Raw genomic sequence first — 18,880 nt, 5'->3', positions numbered from 1 at the left:
GTGTGTATCCACATACACACCCCTACATATTTTTAACCATATCTCGGGAATTCATACCGACACTTCTAAATCAAATTCAGAACTAAACATCTTCTGTTTTGTGTCTCTAACTTTTTTTCTTGCAGGAATATCCAACTTCTCCAGAACACCAGAGATGAATTAGAATACTACCTAGGTACTCGTTTGCTTTATTCCACATCTCAGAAGCAAACACATGCCCAGCCTCAGAATAACAAGACCAGTATTTTCATCACCTTGATGAGTACTAAAAACAGCTAAATATTTGTTTCCATTCTCCCCTATTCTCTGCTCATTTCTTTAACAACTGTCCTAGATCTATACTGGAAACGCTTATGACCATTACATACAATACTTTCGACCCTATTAACTAAGCAAATACATATTTAATGCTCACCATTAGTCCTTGTGCCAGTGTCCCTCTGGTTGTTCTGGTTGTTTGAAGCTCATTTTCTACCACATTTCTCCTGAAGGACTCAAAAGTCCCCAAGTCCCCGCAAGCTGGTTAAATTTGTCTGCAGCCTTTATACTTGAAGTCAGTTTGGCTGGATATAAAAATCCTTGGCTGACATCTCTGATCCTTCAGCATCTTAAATACATTACTCTTTTTTCCTCTGACATAGTGCAATTGTTGAGAAGTTTGATGATACTCTCATTCTTTTAACCTTGTAAGTGACTTCGTTTTTTTTTTTGGTTGGCTGCCCAAAAGACTTTTCTGTCTTTAAAATCCAGTAGGTTTACTGAAATATGTCTCAGTGATGGTCACTCTGGGTCATTTTCTCAGGCACAGCATATGCCATTTTTAATAGGTTGTTTCAAATCTTTATTGTAGATGCACTCTTTTTAAAGATCACAAAGAACACCATAAATGCAAATTGTTTTCAAATATTGAGATTGGTGCTTCAGCATTTATGGAAAACTATCCTTCCTTCCGATGCTTTCCATATTTGCACAATAAGCACTTGCCAGGAATGAATACAAACACGGTCCTTCAACAAAACCAGCATCCGAAAATATTTTAAAATGTGAGTATTCCTTTTTATTTAAAAATAACAATTTTAGGCTCAAAATATGTGTCAGGCCAAGAGGTAACATGTCTATGACACTCACTTCTAAAAAGATAGTAACTGTGTTTTTTAGCTGGCTGCACATGTTTAGTCATGTTTACCAGTCTGCTAAGTAAAAAAGTCAGTATTTCGTTGTTATTTAAGATTTCCTTGCAGAGTGAATTTAAAGATCTACAGGATTCTCAGCCCTTTGGATCTGCTCTTCTGTGAATGTCCTCCTCTTTTGTACCTTTTTCAATTTCTTCTTAGAAATTTTAAGAATTTGGGACACCTGCATGGCTCAGTCATTAAGCGTCTGGCTTCGGCTCAGGTCATGATCCCGGGGTCCTGAGATTCAGTGCCACATCGGCTCCCTGCTCAGCAGGAAGCCTGCTTCTCCCTCTCCCACTTCCCCTGCTTGTATTCCCTCTCTTGCTGTCTCTTTCTCTGTCAAATGAATAAATAAAATCTTAAAAAAAAAAAAAAAGAAAGAAATTTTAAGAATTCTATTGACTTCTTTATGGTTTCTTTGGTCAAAAGAAGTTTATTTTTATTGCAAAACTCTCTGTCTAGGGGTGCATGGGTGGCTCAGTCGTTAAGCATCTGCTTTGGGCTCAGGTCATGATCCCAGGGTCCTGGGATCGAGCCCTGCATCAGGCTCTCTGCTCTACAGGAAGCCTGTTCTTCCTCTCCCACTCCCCCTTCTTGTGTTCCCTCTCTTGCTGTGTCTCTGTCAAAAAAAATTTTAAATCTTAAGAAAAAAACAAAAAACCCTGTCTATATTCTTGTATTGTTTCTGTATCATTGGTCTTAGTTAAGTAGGTCTCCCTAGATTAGACACAAAGTTTGCTATTTTATTGAGGGATTTTCATGGTGATAATTTTTAAATTTAGGTTATTTAATCTTCTGGAACTTAATTTTTGTATATGATAGCAGTTCTACTTTCTTCTAGATGAATATTTAATTACTTCCAATAACAATCACTATATATGGCACCTTTTCCCCTCTGCCTTTAAATATATTAAATTATGTTCTATGCTGGAACACGTTTTTGAATTCTTCTTTGTCACTGATGTAGCTCTCAACTTCTAATTAAACACTGTTTTGGTTATAGCGAGCTTCATCTATGTCCTATTACCTAGTGATGCAAAATTTACAATGTGATTATTTAAAAAATTTTTTTCCGACTTGTCTAGTGAATTTATTCTTCTCAGCATATCATCCAATTAAAACAAAAAAACTCTTTTTGGATCCTAATTGGAATGGCACCAGGGTTATGTGTTAATTTTAGAAGAACTGACATTTTTGTAACGGTAAGTCTCCCCAGTCAAGGGCATGCTATCTTTTATGATTTTCATAACATTCTATAGTCTGACCTTGGACATTCATTCCCAGGAGCCTATTTCTTAGAAATTAGACCACAAAAACCAATATCCTCCACAATAACATAAGATGGAGAAGAAAGTGGTTGGTCATCAACAGTAGGATAGTTAAATAAGTTACAGTGTGTACTGTAAAATAGTATATAGCCATTAATAAAGTGAATTTGACGTTTTATCAGTTGATTAGATTTCCACAAGGTAATGCTGAATTAAAAAAAAAACGATACAGAAAAGCACCTATTTTATGATCACAATTCTGTGAAATAAATCATCTCCCTCCATTCCCATATATACTGATGTGTATGAGCACGTCAGAACATAGGCTAAGCTGTCCTCAGTAACTACAGGGGTGGGACAGGGAAAGCCAATGCAAATGCAGGGAGTGGGGAGGAAGAGAGAAACAACGTAAGCAAGAAAAAACAAAGTCTGCACTCAACATCAAATCAAAACTAAAACAACCAATAAACTTAATATATTTGACACTACGTTTATGTATTTGAAAGTATACTCATATATATGTAAAAAAGACAGGTCAGCTTTTATTTTTAAGGCTGCACATACTGACTATTAGATCATACTCCAATTCATTTATAGATAAACCAAAATAGAAACGGAAAAATGACCTCTGCATCTGAACTCATCCAAGGCCTAGAATAGTGGCACATCTTACCTCTCCCCTACAGTTGTTCCACTGATAGATAGCTCTCTCTCTTAAACCCCTTTAAAAAGAACAAGGAAAATATCCTACAACTTGTTTGTGAGATACTGCACAGTAAGCTCTAAGGGAGATGCTAAGCTAGCCTTCTTATCTTCTATCACTAATAGTTTCCAGAACTTTCAGAGCAGAAAATCTTTTTCATAGGTATGTCAAACTGGAAGCCAGGTCATCTTTTAGATAAATTGGAAAATAACCTTTGCAGCAGAAAATATGAGACATAAAAAATTTTAAACAACAAACAAAAGATGGTGGATTCTTCTTGATCAGAGAGAGAGGTTCAATTAGATGCCAACAATGTTCATGGCCAAAGTAAGATTATTTCTTAACGAAATTCAGAAATCATAAAAAAAAAAAATCCTCCATTAAATTAAAACATGCCTAATTATTTTAAAAAATCCATAACAGACAAATTTGGTGATGGTAGGTGGAGAGATCATAAAGGAAGGGTAGTTTATATTACTAAATGACATAATAGATATGAGTGCCGAGCACAGTATTTACCCCATAGCAGGAATAAACACGAATTCTCTTTTTCTTCCAAAAGGATTTTTGTAAGGTTTCTTTAAACATCAATTGTCTCAGTGTATTAACATTATTTATACAGAATTTTTTAAAAAAATATAACTATAGCAAGACACGAAATATTTGGAAAACATATCCCAGGGTTCAGCCACATACAAATTACAGCAGTTAATTCTGGGCATTATTAGAATGAACAAACAAAAAACAATCCCTGCTAAAACCATGACTTACCTTCCTTCCATATTTAGGATGCACACCAATTCATCCTCAAAAAATATCTCGGGTCCCTCAAGATTCTCAATGTCACTAAAACCGTTACAAGGGACCTATGAAGGAGACACATACAAACAGGCCTCAATAACAGGCAATGAATAATCTGTCACTCTCACACACAATTCTGAGTTGCAAACAGAGATGCTCAAGTGCGTGGAAGCAGTAACAGCTGTCCTACACTAGCCTGCACCACCCACCATGGGTGGAAAGTAACATGGGGAGTAACAATAATTTGTTCAGCTCTTACTGCCAGTTGTAAATTAATTATATTTTCATGGTCTGGAATTTCTGAAATTACTCAGAGTACTAATGTGAGAAAAACCAGCTCTGAAACAAGGATTAGAAATACAAAATATCATAATTTACAACAGTGATTTCATGCAATTTATGTTGTACTCAAGCTGGAGCAAAGGGCCAGAGAGAAGCCTAGTACCTTGGGCAATTCACTTAACCCACTGGGCCTGTTTTCTGCGAGGTAAATTAAGGTGGTGGTACCAGTGAGCTTTAAAATTCTATTACTTCTCCCATTTTGTTTGAAAGTAGGCAGGAAATTTCATATAAACCTGTGTGCACGCAAGAATTTAAGGGTCCTGAGTCAAAGTAATCATCCGCCCACAGATCAATCTTAAGTCTATTCCTGCTATGTTCAAAGTCCTTGACATATTTCTAATTAGGCAGTCATACACGGAAAGAGGGAGCTAAGGAAAAAAACACAATAATTCATCATTATTACACAAATACACAGGCTGTTAAAAATGCACACAAAACCAGCTGGACTAGAATTAGAGGATGCAAACTAGTAGGTCACAACCAAGTGCGTCAAAAACATCTAGCACCCAAATATTGTGTGTACAGACATTTTGTATCAGTTTTAAAATGTGATATGAATGCTTCTAGTCAGGGCAAGGCTTATCCAGAATAGAACATCAATTCTGTCCACCTTCGTATCAACAAACACTGAGTGCAAAAACTACTTAAAAATAAAATCTTAAAAAAGAAAGGAAGAGAGTAAGAAAAGAGGAATTAATCTTCAGTAAACCAGGGTAGTAAAATAAATCAGGGGTACCTGACTGGCTCACTCAGTAGAGCATGTGACTCTTGACCTCAGAGTCCTGAGTTCAAACTCCACACTGGGCATACAGTTTACTTAAAACAACAAACAAAAAAACCCCAAGCCCCCAAAAATAAATAAATCAGACTGGCTTTACTTCTAGGTCCTCAATCAGAAATAAATGTATGGGGTGCCTGGGTGGCTCAAGACTGTTAAGCCCTCTGCCTTTGGCTCAGGTCATGATCCCAAGGTCCTGGAATAGAGCCCCACATCAGGCTCCCTGCTCAGTGGGGAGCCTGCTTCTCCCTCTCCCTCTGCCATTCACAATCTGCTTGTGCCCTCTGGTTCTGTCAAATAAATAAATAAAATCTTTTAAAAAATAAATAAATAAATTTAAAATAGTAACGTGAACTATGCCCCAGAATTATGAAAAGTTAAGAATCTTAACCTAATAAACTTCCTGAAACACTTTGTGGGAAAACAAAAATAACTACAAAAAAACATGCATTTCAGCAATAATAAAAAAACATAAAACAAAAAACTTTTCATGGACAATGAATGCAAGATCATTTAACTGAGGGAGTAATAATTCTGATTTGCAGATAGCTTCTAATCCTCTTGTTAACTTAAGAAACAATGCTATTCACTACTGGTTAGTTAGAACCTGCAAAGCCAGAGAAGAAAAACCGTATGAATTTCGTCAACCCTTCTGGGAAAACAACTGGGCAAAAAATCTGTAGTGTTCGATCGCCGGTGATCTCCTAACTCAAGCAGAGGCTGTGAAAAATACGTTTAACCTCCTGGAGGAGAAATAATGCTGATCTGGATTCCCTCTACATTGTGCGGCAGGTCCCTCCCTCCCTCTCCACTCCCCATTCTCTCTCTGGCTTTAGAAAAGTAAAGCTGGCAGGGACAAATGGCTTCGTGTTGTTGGACGGGAGGAAAAGGACACAATGACTCTTGCGGCCATCTAAGTGAGTCAGGGATTGTGAGAGAACTGAAAAAGGAGTTATCAGAAAGAGCTAGATGAGCTAATGCCTACAGACCCAGACCCAGACCCAGACCACACTAGCAGGCAAAAGCGGGGAGCTACATCAACGGATCCTTACGTGCTCTGAAAAGAACCTCTTTGAGAATGAAGCTACAATCTTCCGGGCTTCTAACCCAGCTTTTTGCCGAACTTTATACTCCTCCAACCAATTGACGTAGTCGGTGGGGCTGTAGTGTTTCATAAGGGAAGGCCACCTACAAGGAGAGAAAAACCCTCTCAGCTTAACAGAGACTCAAAGGCAGACACAGGAATCAAAGGCAGCCTTGAGAAACAGGGCAAGCACTATGGTTTAGTGGCACCAGGGGCCCCGGCGGTGGCCCTAGTTCAAATCTCCACCCGGCACGCAGCTCGCGGCGTGACCTTGGCGTAGCAGTAGGAATGGCTCTGTCTTCACTCCCCATCAGTAAAATGGGGACAGCTGCAGCAACAATAACAGGGACCACAAGGGCTGCTAACATTGATCGCGCGCCTCCCAAGGGCCAGGCCCTGCGTAAATGCTCCTTACACATCATCTCATTTAATAACCACAGTGAAAGGTAGGTCTGATGATCACCGTAGAAAGTCGATGAATGAGGCTCAAAAGAAAAGGGAAGTCGCTAACCTCCCCACCAAGGTCATAAGGGAAGTGTGCCACCGCCAGATTTATCCAGGGTCCCCACACCGAAATCTGTGCTCTCGGTCCGCAACCCGGGAATGCCGCGTCCGCTTCCTCCAAGGGCTGTTAGGATCACGGCATCGCCAGATCCATGTAAACATTTTAGCTCGGAGTCGGGCACAAAGAAGCGCGCAGGATGGATCCGCGGCGATCCTAATCGTCGTTACCCTCTATGGCGGGCCCCGGCTGCCGGGCGCTTCCCGATGCGAATTTGGGCAGCGGCGGGTCCGCGCGGCGTGGACCTCAGGGGCCCGGGGAGCCGGCGGCCTGGAGGCCTTTGTCTGTCGGTCCGCGGGCAGGGGTCCTGGGGTGGCCTCCGGGAAGGGGGTCCGCGCGCGGGCTGGGAGGCGGCGGCGCTGGCCGGCCAGGCCGGGACCCGGGGGGCGCGGGGCGGGGGCGCGGGCGGCGGGGTGGCGGGGTGGCGGGGCGGCGGGCTCACCTCACCCGGAACTGCTCCTTCCACACCTTCCCGCTACTCTGGCACAGCTCGCGCAGCCGCCGGCAGGTGCTGGAGACGCGGCCGATGTCGGCGGCCGTCAGCGAACCGCTGCACAGGATGTACTCCAGCACCTCGCCGGGCAGGTTGACTAGGCAGCTGAGGCCCGCCGCCTCCGGCGCGGCCTCCTCCGCCAGCGCCGGCACCACCTCCATAGCGCTGTCGACCACTGCTGCCGCCATCTTGTCCGCGTACCTGGGCCCGTCGCGCGCGCGCGCGCCAGGGCGCCCCATTCGCCCCGCCTACCCGCCTCGAGGGGCGGGCGTACGGATCGCTCCGCCCACGCCCGTGGCCACACCCTCTCGACCCGAGCTGCTGGCTGCGGGCTGCGGGCTGCGGGCTGCGGGCTGCGGGCTGCGGGCTGCCCGTTATAGCCCGCGGAGGGAAACCCGATCTTGTCAACTACGCGGTGGGTCCCGCAGCGGCGAACCGGGGTGTGGAGGGGGCCGGGTGGGGGGGTTGAGGGGGTCATAGCAGCTTCCATCTTGTGTGTCCGGAGCGCTTCCTGTGCATGAGCTCAGCGGTCCTTCCCAATAACCCCAACAATTCTTACCTCCCCGAGTTACACATGGGGAAACTGAGGCTCAGGGATCTAAAGGGCCTTGCTCAGAATCCCGTGTACTAGATGTTAATTCAGAGCCACTTGACTTCTGCTTGACTGTGCTCTAAACCAGTATGCTGTAATAACCGCTAATTTAATATTCTTGAGTGGGTGCTGTGCCAAGCGTTTTTCATTTCTTTCTCCTCTAGTAGAACCCTCTCTGTTGGATTCTGTAATTAAACCTATTCTACGAATACGGAAACCAAGTCTCATAAAGGTGGAAGTCTCTGGTTCAGAGTGACAGATACAGAAAGTGATAGAGCCTGGCTTTGAACCCTTAAAGCAGGAATTACCATCCAGGTAATTCAGTGCCTGCACCAATACTATTACTACTACTAATTATTATTATTAGAAGCATGCAGGATGGTCAGCAGCGATTCTATTATTATAATAATATTTATTAAATATACAAAATCATTAAACATAATTATCATTATAATATAATTGTTATTATTAAATATTTATAATATACAATGTATATAATACATATATATTTATTATTAATAAATATGAAGTAAATATTTTTAACCGGAGCCCTGTGTTGTGTGCCTCGGGGATACAGATGTGAGTAAGATGGTACCCTTACCCTTGCCCACGGGAGCTCAAAGTCCAGTTGGGGTCAGGGTCTGCTGTCAGTACAGGGAGGCTCACTTACTGCCCTCAGAAATGAATCTGAAATTCCTGGGACGCCTGGGTGGTTCAGTGGTTTAAAGCCTCTGCTTCGGCTCAGGTCATGATCCCAGGTTCCTGGGATCAAGCCCCATGTTGGGCTCTCTGCTCAGCAGGGAGCCTGCTTCCTCCTCTCTCTCTCTGCCTGCCTCTCTGCCTACTTGTGATCTCTGTCTGTCAAATAAATAAATAAAATCTTAAAAAAAAAAAAAAGAAAGAAATGAATCTGAAATTCCTTACATTGTTGCAAACGGATAGTCCCCAGTTTACCTCTCCTTATCTATTTGAAGCCATTCTTTCCTTCACTAGTCACACCCCAGCCAGCCTGGTCTCTTTCCTTCCTCTTCTGGCCTTCACATGTATGCCTGGAATATATTTTGTGCTAAAATGACCTCCTCCTAGCTACTTCTCCTCTTCCTCCAGGGCTTGGTTTAACCTCTCCCGATGACCTCCTTTCCCTCAGCGCAGCCCCACTGCCCCAGACAGGATTCCTTCCCAGCACTTTTCAGTCTTGTCATTACTTACTGAATTAACATTTAACTGTTCCACCTTCGTCTTTCCTGCTAGATCAAAAGCAACTTTAGCATCAGGACTGTATTTGATTCACAGGTGGGTGTCCCGTGATTTGGCTCAGGCCCCCTACATAGCAGATCCTCAATAATTAATTACCTGTTATTTGCAATTGTCCAACCAGCTGTTTAGCTAGAGCAGGTCAGACTTTCTGAGGGAAAGCCTCTCATCTGTAAAATGGGGATATTAAGAGGAATGCTGGCCTCCTGGGATGGTCATGAGAATTCAGTGAGTACATTGACGTAAAGTGCATAGCACAGAGGCCTGACACAGGGAAAGTGCTGGGTAAAAGGGTGTCATGGGGGAATCGGGAGATACTGCTTCATGGGTACAGGTTTTATTTTGGAGAGATGGCAATATTTTTGGAACTAGATGGAGGAGGTGGTTGCACAACATTGTGAATGTACTAAATGCCACCAAATCGTTCGTTTTTAAATGTTTAATTTTAGGAGCACCTGGCAGGCTTAGTCAGAAGAGTGTGGGACTCTTGATCTCTGGGTTGTGGGTTTGAGCCTTGCATTGGCCATAGAGGTCACTTAAAAAAAAAAAAAATGAACCGGGGCACCTGGGTGGCTCAGTGAACAGTTAAAGCCTCTGCCTCAGGTCGTGATCCCAGGGTCCTGGGATCCAGCCCCACATCGGGTTCTCTGCTCAGCGGGGAGCCTGCTTCCCCCTCCCTCTGCTGCCTTTCTGCCTGCCTGTGATCTCTGTCTGTCAAATAAATAAATAAAATATATTTTTAAAAGATTTTATTTATTTAATGACAGAGAGAGAGATCACAATAAAATATTTTTTTTAAAAAAGAACTAAAACATTTAATTGGATGTTGTGTGAATTTCAGCTCCATAAATTTGTTCAAAAGGGCATTGCAGCTTGCATTAGTCTGCCCAGATTGGCTTGACAGAAATTTATCTCTCCACAGTTCTAGAGGCTAGAAGCTTGAGATCGGGGTGCAGGCAGGGTTAGGGTCTTCTGAGGCCGGTCTCCATGGCTTGTAGATGGCCACCTTCCCCACATGGCTCTCCCTGTGTCCTCATCTCCTCTTAGAAGGATACAAGTCCTCTTAGATTACAGGGCCACCCTGATGACTTTAAAGACCCTCTCTTTATTAATTTAAGTGGTTTTATTATTATTATTTTAAAGTCATCTCTACACACAACATGGGGCTTGAACTCACAACCCTGAGATCAAGAGTCACGTGCTCTATCTACCGAGCCAGCCGGGTCCCCCAAAGATACAGTCGTATTCTGAGGTCTTAAGGGGTTAGAGCTTCAACGTAGGAGTCTGGGGGTAGGAACGCTGCATCTGTTGCTGCTACCCCAGTCATGAAAATAGAGAGGTTTAGAGCAGCGCCTGGAGTGTGGCAAATCTGGGACAGAATCTGGGCCTTCCCTCCTGAAAATCCAGTGGCAGAGGTGGACAGTGTTCACCAAGCCTCTTCGGGAAATGCGGGGTCCTCACCTTCTCCTGGGTCTCCCTCTGGGTGGCTGCTGTTGGGGGGGGTGGGAGAAGGAGGGGTGCCTTGGGACCTCAGCCACAGCCTTTCACTCTCTCACCCTGTCCACACCTTGAGCGATGATCCAAACCTACTTCAAATGTTCACACTCTCTCTGTAGCCCAGTTCACTCCTCTGAGATCTAGACGTGCTATCCTACCTGCTCACCTGACATCCCCTTTGGGTCCCTAAAACTCACTGTGTCCAGGAGAAAACACACAACCTCTAGAAACTTCACTTGTCCTCTCCCAGTGGCTCCTGCCTTAGGAACGGCTGGCCGTCCATCCATTTCTGCAAAACTAGAACTAGTGTGAGTCTCCTTGGTGCCTCCTTCTCCCTCACCTTCTACATCTGAATGCCCAATAGAGGTTAATTTCTCTGCGCCTTGGTTTCCTCCTTTATAAAACGGAGATAACAACAGATCTTCTTATTAAATCAAACAGTGTTTATTTGTTAGTTACTTTGGGCCTCATAACAAATAAACCCAACACCCAACAGCATAAAAAAACCTTGTTTTTATGCTTTTGATTTTGTGGACCAGGAACGGGGAAGGTCTTTGCTGGGCAGCTCTGAATTGGAATGCGGCGGTGGTTCCAGATTCCATGCTCTTAAACATTGAGTGTACTTACCTCGGTCCGATCCTACAGTGCTTGAAAAAGGAGTTGGGATCTTAAGTGTGCTGAGAAGCCCTCTCCATACTCAAATGCCCAAACAGAGGTTGTGTTCTCTCTGCCTGTTTCTTTGAGAAAACTTTTCTTGCTTCTTTTTTTGTTTTTGTTTGCTTTTGGAATAAGGAAGCAATCTTCTTCTCTAAAAGATCACTCCTAATTGTTATCAATCTGTCTCTTTCTGTTTCCTTAGCCACGGTCCCCATCCATGTCCCCGGCATGGCTTCTGAATGTTCCCTGGGCTTTCTCCCTGGCTCAGAGAATGTGAAATCAGCCCCAATAACACTCAGACTTTGGTAACCAAAGTTTTCAGCCCCTTAAGTGGAAGGCAGACCCCAGATTTGCACAGGTGATTGGAAAGCTGTTCTCATGAACAACTACTGTTTCCTCATCAATGCCACCCAGACCCTCCTTCTTCCTATTGCTTTTATTTATTTATTTATTTATTTATTTAGAAGTATGCTTCACAGCCAAGTGCAGAGCCCAATGCGGGGTTCGATCCCACCACCCTGAGATCAAGACCTGAGCTGAGATCAGGAGTCGGATGCTTAACCAACTGAGCCACCCAGGCGCCCCTACTTTCTCCCATTTCTGATCAAAGATGACCAAGATGCCGTCAGGGGGAAAAAATTAAAATCTCCTAAAAACCCAGAAAAACCTCTCCACAATTCTAGAAAAGAATAGTTTTAATGGTGAAGCATTAAACTAGATTTGAGGCACAGCACAGGAAATCTGCTAACAAGATTACAAAGACGAGAGAAATCCCCCCTTTTCATATACAGCCAAATACTGACTGCATCCCACACATGCTCTCGAGATTAATGCTAACTTATCCTCATGTGGAAGGACCTGATTGCATCTTTCCTAGTTCATCCTAAACTCACTTGGTAATTGCGGTACACATTGTGCTAGCTAATTGCCTTTGTCTCAAGGAAATGATAAAACTTCTCATCTCAACCAGCTTGGAATGCGTTGCTTAGGCTAAACCCTCCACTGCCCCAGGGAGTTAAGGACATGAGCTTCCTTGGTATTTACATTTCAAAGAGATGTTTCTCAGGCCTCTAAGGAAAACATTCCTGGGTTGTACTACTGGCAAGAGGCTTGATGGGCGCTTAAAAAAAGATTTGCAGGGAAGTCTGGGTGGCTCAGTCAGTTAAGCACCTGCCTTTGGCTCAGGTCCGGGATTGAGCCCCACATCGAGCTCCCTCTGCCCCTCACCCTGCTCATGCTCCCTCTCTCGCTCTCTCTCTCAAATGAATAAAATCATATTTTAAAAAAGAAAAGAAAATGTGATGCTAAGTGAAAGAACCGAGCCACAAAAGGAAACTATTGTATGATCCCTCTTACACGAAACATCTTGAACAGGTAAATTCATAGAATTGGAAAGTAGATCAGTGGGAGGGCTGAGAGGGAGGAGGCAATGGGGAGTTACTGCTTAATGGTTATAGAGTTTCTGTTTAGGGAGATTGAAATGTTCTGGATGTTCTAGAAGTAGATCCTGGGGATAGTTCTACACCATAGTCCTTTATTTTTTTAAGGTTGTTTTGTTTTGTTTTTTGAGAGAGTGAGAGAGAGAGAAAGTGCATGGGAGCAGGGGTGTGCAGAGGGAGAGGGAGAGAATCCCGAGCGGATTCCCCACCTAGCATGGAACCCCATGCAGGGCTCAGTCTCATGACTCTGAAATCAGGACCTGAGCTGAAACCATGATTTGGAGGCTCAACTTACTGAGCCACCCAGGCGCCCCCACCATTGTCCTTTATACCACTGGATTGTATACTTAAAAATAGCTAAATGGGGGGTGCCTGGGTGGCTCAGTGGGTTAAACCTCTGCCTTCAGCTCAGGTCATGATCCCAGGGTCCTGGGATCGAGCCCCGCATCGGGCTCTCTGCTCAGCAGGGAGCCTGCTTCCTCCTCTCTCTCTCTCTGCCTGCCTCTCGGCCTACTTGTGATCTCTGTCTGTCAAATAAATAAATAAAATCTTTTTAAAAAAATAGCTAAAGGGTAAACTTTCTGCTACATACAGTTAACCATATTGAAAAAACAGCAAAAGATCTACATACATATCAAAGACACAGAGGAAAGATTTATACACGCACATAGTTTCTCCAGGAAACGCTCTAAGAAGGGGAAAAGGGGATGAGTCTCCTTCTGTTTGGGCAACAGGGAAATTTATAAATTTCACAATTTATCTTGTAGTACCCTCTTACCAAACTGCTGACTAATTGTATTGGACAGAGAGCCGATCCCCACACCCAAAATTCCTGCTTAAAATTACCTAACACAAGTCTAAATCCTAGACTAATTCCCTCTGGCCCCTCTCCCCTGACACCCCAGGTCCCCCACAGGGTGCCCTCTCTCTGCTCCAGCAAGCAATAAACCCATCTTTATCAGTTACCAGCATACAGTCTGGTTATTTTTGGCTAGAGGGTTTCAATATCTCTCTCCCAAGAGAGCTCTCTGCCCTAACTAGAGAGACCACTCCCACGACATCTTCAATGGCATCACAATAAATACACAGACTCTTTCTCTTCTGGTCCATCTCCCCAGACCCTGTCCCTCCTGAGGGCCTTTGCTAATTCTGTTCTCTTTTATCCTCGAGGGCTGGCTTTCCAGGTCCTGACTCAGCATTTAGATGGTCTAACTCAAGCTCTGTGTCCGTAGAAACACACATTGGGGGAGCGTGCCCTCAAGGGGTCCCTCCCCTTCCATTCATTAAACACTTCCAAATTGTCATAGTACGCACACTGGCATGATTATTGGGTTCACTCACTGGCTCAGGCAGGGTTCCGCGGGGCCTGAAGCTTACACTGTCTGGAGGCCCTATTTCAGAAAAGAAAGGCATACAGATGAACTCATAAGTGAACAGGGGCGCATTTGGGTAGAATGAGAGAAGAAGGAAGCTTAAAAGGATCTTTCTTTTATTTATTTATTTAAAAAAATTTTTAAAAGATTTTATTTATTTATTTGACAGACAGAGATCACAAGTAGGCAGAGAGGCAGGCAGAGAGAGAGGAGGAAGCAGGCTCCCTGCTGAGCAGAGAGCCCGATGCAGGGCTTGATCCCAGGACCCTGAGATCATGACCTGAGCAGAAAGCAGAGGCTTTAACCCACTGAGCCACCCAGGCGCCCCTGAAAGGATCTTTCTAAGTGAGGAGACCCCGGAGTTAAGCTTCATCGGCAACACGGGGAAACACACCCCTTCCTGTAAAATGATGCCCTTCATGATAGCAGGGCCTCTTTCCGATTTTGCTAGGGTATGTGAGAGGGTGTCACCCTATCCTACAGACATTTCTTCAGACCAAAGAGCCCCCCTCTCCCCCCAAGCATGCTTAACCTGCTCCCTTAGTCCACCTCAGTCACGGGGGTGATGAGACCTTCCTCAACCGCCTTCTTTCTGTAAACTCTCCGTCACTCCGCTGTTTTTCTCCAAAATTTCTTATCACCATCTATCATTAGGACATACTCCTTCAAAAAAAATTACTGTCTTGGGGCGCCTGGGTGGCTCAGTCCTTAAGTGTCTGCCTGTGGCTCAGGTCAGGGCCCCAGGGTCCTGGGATGGAGCCCCCCACTGGGTTTCCTGCTCTGCGGGAAGCCTACTTCTCCCTCTCCCACTGAGCCACCGAGGCACCCCTGTATTTCTTATTATAAATCACAGTACCACAGTTTCCTTACATGGCAAAAGGGACTTTGTAGTCGTAATTAGGTGAGGAATCTTGAGATGGGAAAATTTTCCTGTGCAGCCTGGATAGGCCCAGTATAATCACAAAAGTCCTTAGAAGAGGGGACAGGAGGGTCAGAGGCAGAAAGAGAAGGTTGACAAGGAAGGCAGAGGTGGAAGTGAAGCTGGTCATAAGCCAAAGAATTCAGGGAGCAGGGCTCCTGGGAGGCTCTGCCTTCTGGGTTAAGCCTCTGCCTTCTGCTCAGGTCATGGTCCCTACATCTGGCTCTCTGCTCAGCGGGGAGCCTGCTTCCCCCTCTCTCTGCCTGCCTCTCTGCCTACTTGTGATCTCTCTCTCTGTCAAATAAATAAATAAAATCTTAAGAAAAAAAGAAAAAGAATGTGGGATCTTCTAGAAGCTGGAAGAGGCAAGGAAGGGGATTCTCCCCTAGAGCAGGGGCGAGAATCAGAAACTAACGCATATTAAACACACGCGTTGTATCAGTTTTCCATTGCTGCTGTAACAAATTACCACAATTTACTGGCTTAAAACAGCTCAAAGTTATGATCTCCCTGCGCTGGGTGTCAGAAGTCTCTGATGGGTTTTGTGAAGTTAAAACAAAGCGGACAGCAGAACCGGGACCCCCAGCAGCATGACCCCAACCTCTGCTGCAGCGATGCGGTACGCCAGGGACATATGTGCTTGCTTGTTACTCAGAGTTCAGTGGCAAGAGGTAACAAATATATGGAGGCAGATAAAACATGCGCGTGCGCACACACACACAGCTATTGCACACCAATACCTACATGCCAAGCGATGGGTATAGACAGCTGAAAATGGTTGAATCCAACCATTAGCAAGAGAAGTGGGATTGGCCTTGGAAGGGAGGGGGTGGGCTTTCCAGTTAAGGGGAGTAGCAAAAATACAGAAGGGAAGTAAAAGCTACCTTTAGAACCATCGGGGTGAACCTGCAGACTGGACGTTGGCCTGGAGGCGTGGAGGACAAGGTCATTGAGAAGGCTGCCTGCCTCGGCCAGAGCATGCGCTGAATGCTGGTGGGAGGGGTTAGCCCTCCTCCCCTGGTCGCTGGTGGCACTGATTGCCTCGTGGAAAAAGCATGACGGTTAAAAGAGATATTTCAAGAGGGCAATCTCGGGGCAGTGTGTGTTTTTCAAGGAAAGCGAAGCCACCAGCTTGAAGGAAAAAGGAACAGGTGTCTCTCTCTCCCCACAGATTCGCTGGCAGCTTTTCTGCTAATAACTGCATTTCCATTAGCCACTCTTTTCAAAGCCTTCAAACCCAAACTGATTCAATTACTGCCTACTGTTTGATCGAATACGACCCCTTGTATTTATGGGGGGGTGTGTCTCAGAGCCTTTCCTGTGCTTCGTGTCTTTCCCCCCACCACTTCCCTGGGAGACCAGAAATGGGAGCAGACGGAAGAAGGGTTCATATTGAAAGATTTCAAATTCTTGGAAACTGTAAGGAAAAGCAAAGAGACCAAGGCTTCTAATATCAGCTCCGAGTTCTGGCAGAGGGAAAGACTGAGAGGCAGAGAGACCAAGAGACGGGTCACCCCTGTCCCCCCCACCCCCACCATCCTCAAGTCAAGCAGTACAGAAAGATTTGTTTTTGTTTTTTGTTTTGTTTTTAAATCACTTCACTAATTACTCAGGCTTAATTGTCTGTTATTTGATTAACTTAATCTTATTTTCCTCCAGAGGCCATTGCTAAAGTGATTTCCTTTTAGTGATGTGGGTTCCAAGCTCTCTATCAATCCACTGATTGTAAATTTTTTTCCCTGCTTTTGTTCTCCTGGTGATTTTGCCAAAGGTACAGTGAGGAAAAAAAAAAAAGGTGCATTTTTACTATTTAACTGATGGTGAGGCCCCTATTCTATATTGACTCCTAGTCACTCAAAAATCCGTTCTTTCCCCTCCCCCACTTGTTTTCCACCTTTTCTTTGGATTTGTGGTTGGGAAGGTTCTTTTTTGGTGTAAACTGGGATTCCCTCCCCCACCTGGTTGCCAGGCAACAGGAGCCACCCCAATCAGATGCATAAAAGTGTTAAATTGTTCCGGCCACCTCTGGAGGCTTGGCCTGTTGAAAATCCGGTGCAGGTGGGTGGTGGTGGGGGAGGTGCTGGTTAAAATGTCCAAAGTCGGACTTTATCCCCAGTGAGCACTAATGGGCAGCTAGAGGGAGAAGCCCAGGAACTGGTTTCTAAAATTAGAGTCTTCTATGATGACAGGTTGTCTTAGGGGCCTAAGGATCCCAGGGCTGAATAGCAAATGGCAAATTAGATCAAGAGGGAGATGTTTGAGCTTCAAGGAGAGAGAAAAGCGGAGAACATTCGAAGCTAGATGTTAGTTTATTTACTCGTATTTACTCAAATATACTTCTTCTATCCTGTTCTATGTGTGTTGAATTAAATGAATATTAATTCATTTAATCCTGTTGCAATGCAATGAAGTTGAAACAATCACAAGCTACTTGACAGTGAAGAAAGGAAGATACCGAGAGGTTGAGTAACTCCTCCCACGTTGCACAGCGAGGAAGTGGAGGAGCCAGGACTTGAACTTCAGCAGTCTGGGATTCTTAGCAGCAGCCCCAGGAAGTGGTGAGGAAGTGGAGTTGAGTTGAGTTGGACAGTCTGGGTTCGAATTCTACCTCTAACATGTACTAGTTATGTTCACCTTGTACAGACTCTGCTTGATCTCCTTGTGCCTCAGTTTCCCAAGTTTTAAATTGGAGATTGGGTAATAATTTAGTAAGTTAAATTAGAGATTGAGTAATTTAAATTAGTTAATTTTGAGATTGAGTAATGATACCTAAGTAGTCCCATGAAGACTAGCATTTTTTTTTAAAGATTGTTTTTATTTATTTGACCGAGAGAGATGCAGCAAGAGAGGGAGCACAAGCAGGGGGAGTAGGAGAGGGAGAAGCAGGCTTCCTGCTGAGCAGGGAGCCTGATGCAGGACTCGATCCCAACAGTCTGGCATTATGACCTGAGCTGAAGGCAGACACTTAACCACTAAGCCACCCAGGAGCCCCTGAAGACTGGCATTTAGTCACTCTTAGACATTATTTAAGTTAACTTCCATGGCGCAGGATATAGCAGGAGACTGACGGGGTTCTCTCATTCTACCCCATCTCTGACCCGCCTCTCACATTTGACCTTGGGCCAGAGGCTCAGGGATGGGGTGGAGGAGGCAGGAACCATACACGGGGAACGTCTGACGTTGGGTAAATTATTTTGTAACTTCAAAGGCTATCTGGTGGTTTGTGCTTTTTGGCCAGGAAATAGGTGTGAATGTCAAAATGGTCACAGCGTCCAAATGGCCATGTCCAGAAGGGCATGACAAAGCCCTGGGGGCGCCCAGCCCCTAGCTGATCCTTTTGTACTCACCACCCTGTCAGGGCATTTGGGGTCAGCTCCTCTTCATCTGTCCTGCCAGTGCTTTTGAGGCCAGCTAGGAATTAAGTTTTAGAGTCCTCAGGGTTGTGTAGATAGGAAGGCAGGACTGGGGAAAAAGATGGTACAGTTTCTCTGGGGTCCATTCAATGGATGCAGCCATTATGGGGACAAAGGTGCTGCAGGCAGGATGGAGAGGAAGCTGAGATGCTCCACTGGGGTCCCGAGGACTCAGGAACCATTCCTCAGCTGCTGGGAGCACCCTCAGCAATAAGCCCTTTGGGGATGACTTCTGATGCAGAGAGCGGGCTGGTCCAGGGCTGAACAATGGAGGGCTATGACACCCAGCCTTCTGGCCCCAAATCATGGACAGTTCTGGAAGGTCACCTTCAGAAATTCCTCAAGGTTGGCTGACATTTCTACTGCAACAATATGGCGGCTCAGCCTCTCCCTACCCCTCCTTCCCAAGACCACTTCCCAATCAATTTCCATCACCTGGCTCAGGGAGGGCTTCCTGGGGGCCCCTGACTGGCGACAGTGGGCACAGGTGAGAGAAATTCCCACCAAAGCAAATGACAGAACACAGCCAG

General features: G+C 44.9%; 1 protein-coding gene across 2 annotated transcripts in view; it reads right to left on the bottom strand.

The window, feature by feature from the left end:
* FBXO21 (F-box protein 21) overlaps nt 1-7,431 on the bottom strand; it is a 54,103-nt gene extending 46,672 nt beyond the window's left edge. For both annotated transcript variants that reach the window (XM_059138876.1, XM_059138877.1), the window contains exons 1-3: nt 7,156-7,431; nt 6,120-6,255; nt 3,918-4,012 (exon numbers count right to left, since the gene is read on the bottom strand). In XM_059138876.1, coding sequence (XP_058994859.1) covers nt 3,918-4,012; nt 6,120-6,255; nt 7,156-7,394 — 470 coding nt within the window. In that variant the 5' untranslated portion in view covers nt 7,395-7,431. The remainder of the gene's footprint in view (nt 1-3,917; nt 4,013-6,119; nt 6,256-7,155) is intronic.
* Between the last annotated feature and the right edge of the window lie 11,449 nt (nt 7,432-18,880).

The sequence above is a fragment of the Mustela lutreola genome, chromosome 11 (assembly GCF_030435805.1).
Source record: "Mustela lutreola isolate mMusLut2 chromosome 11, mMusLut2.pri, whole genome shotgun sequence".
In the NCBI taxonomy this organism is placed as follows: Eukaryota; Metazoa; Chordata; class Mammalia; order Carnivora; family Mustelidae; genus Mustela; species Mustela lutreola.
This window is presented reverse-complemented; position numbering and strand designations above follow the sequence as displayed.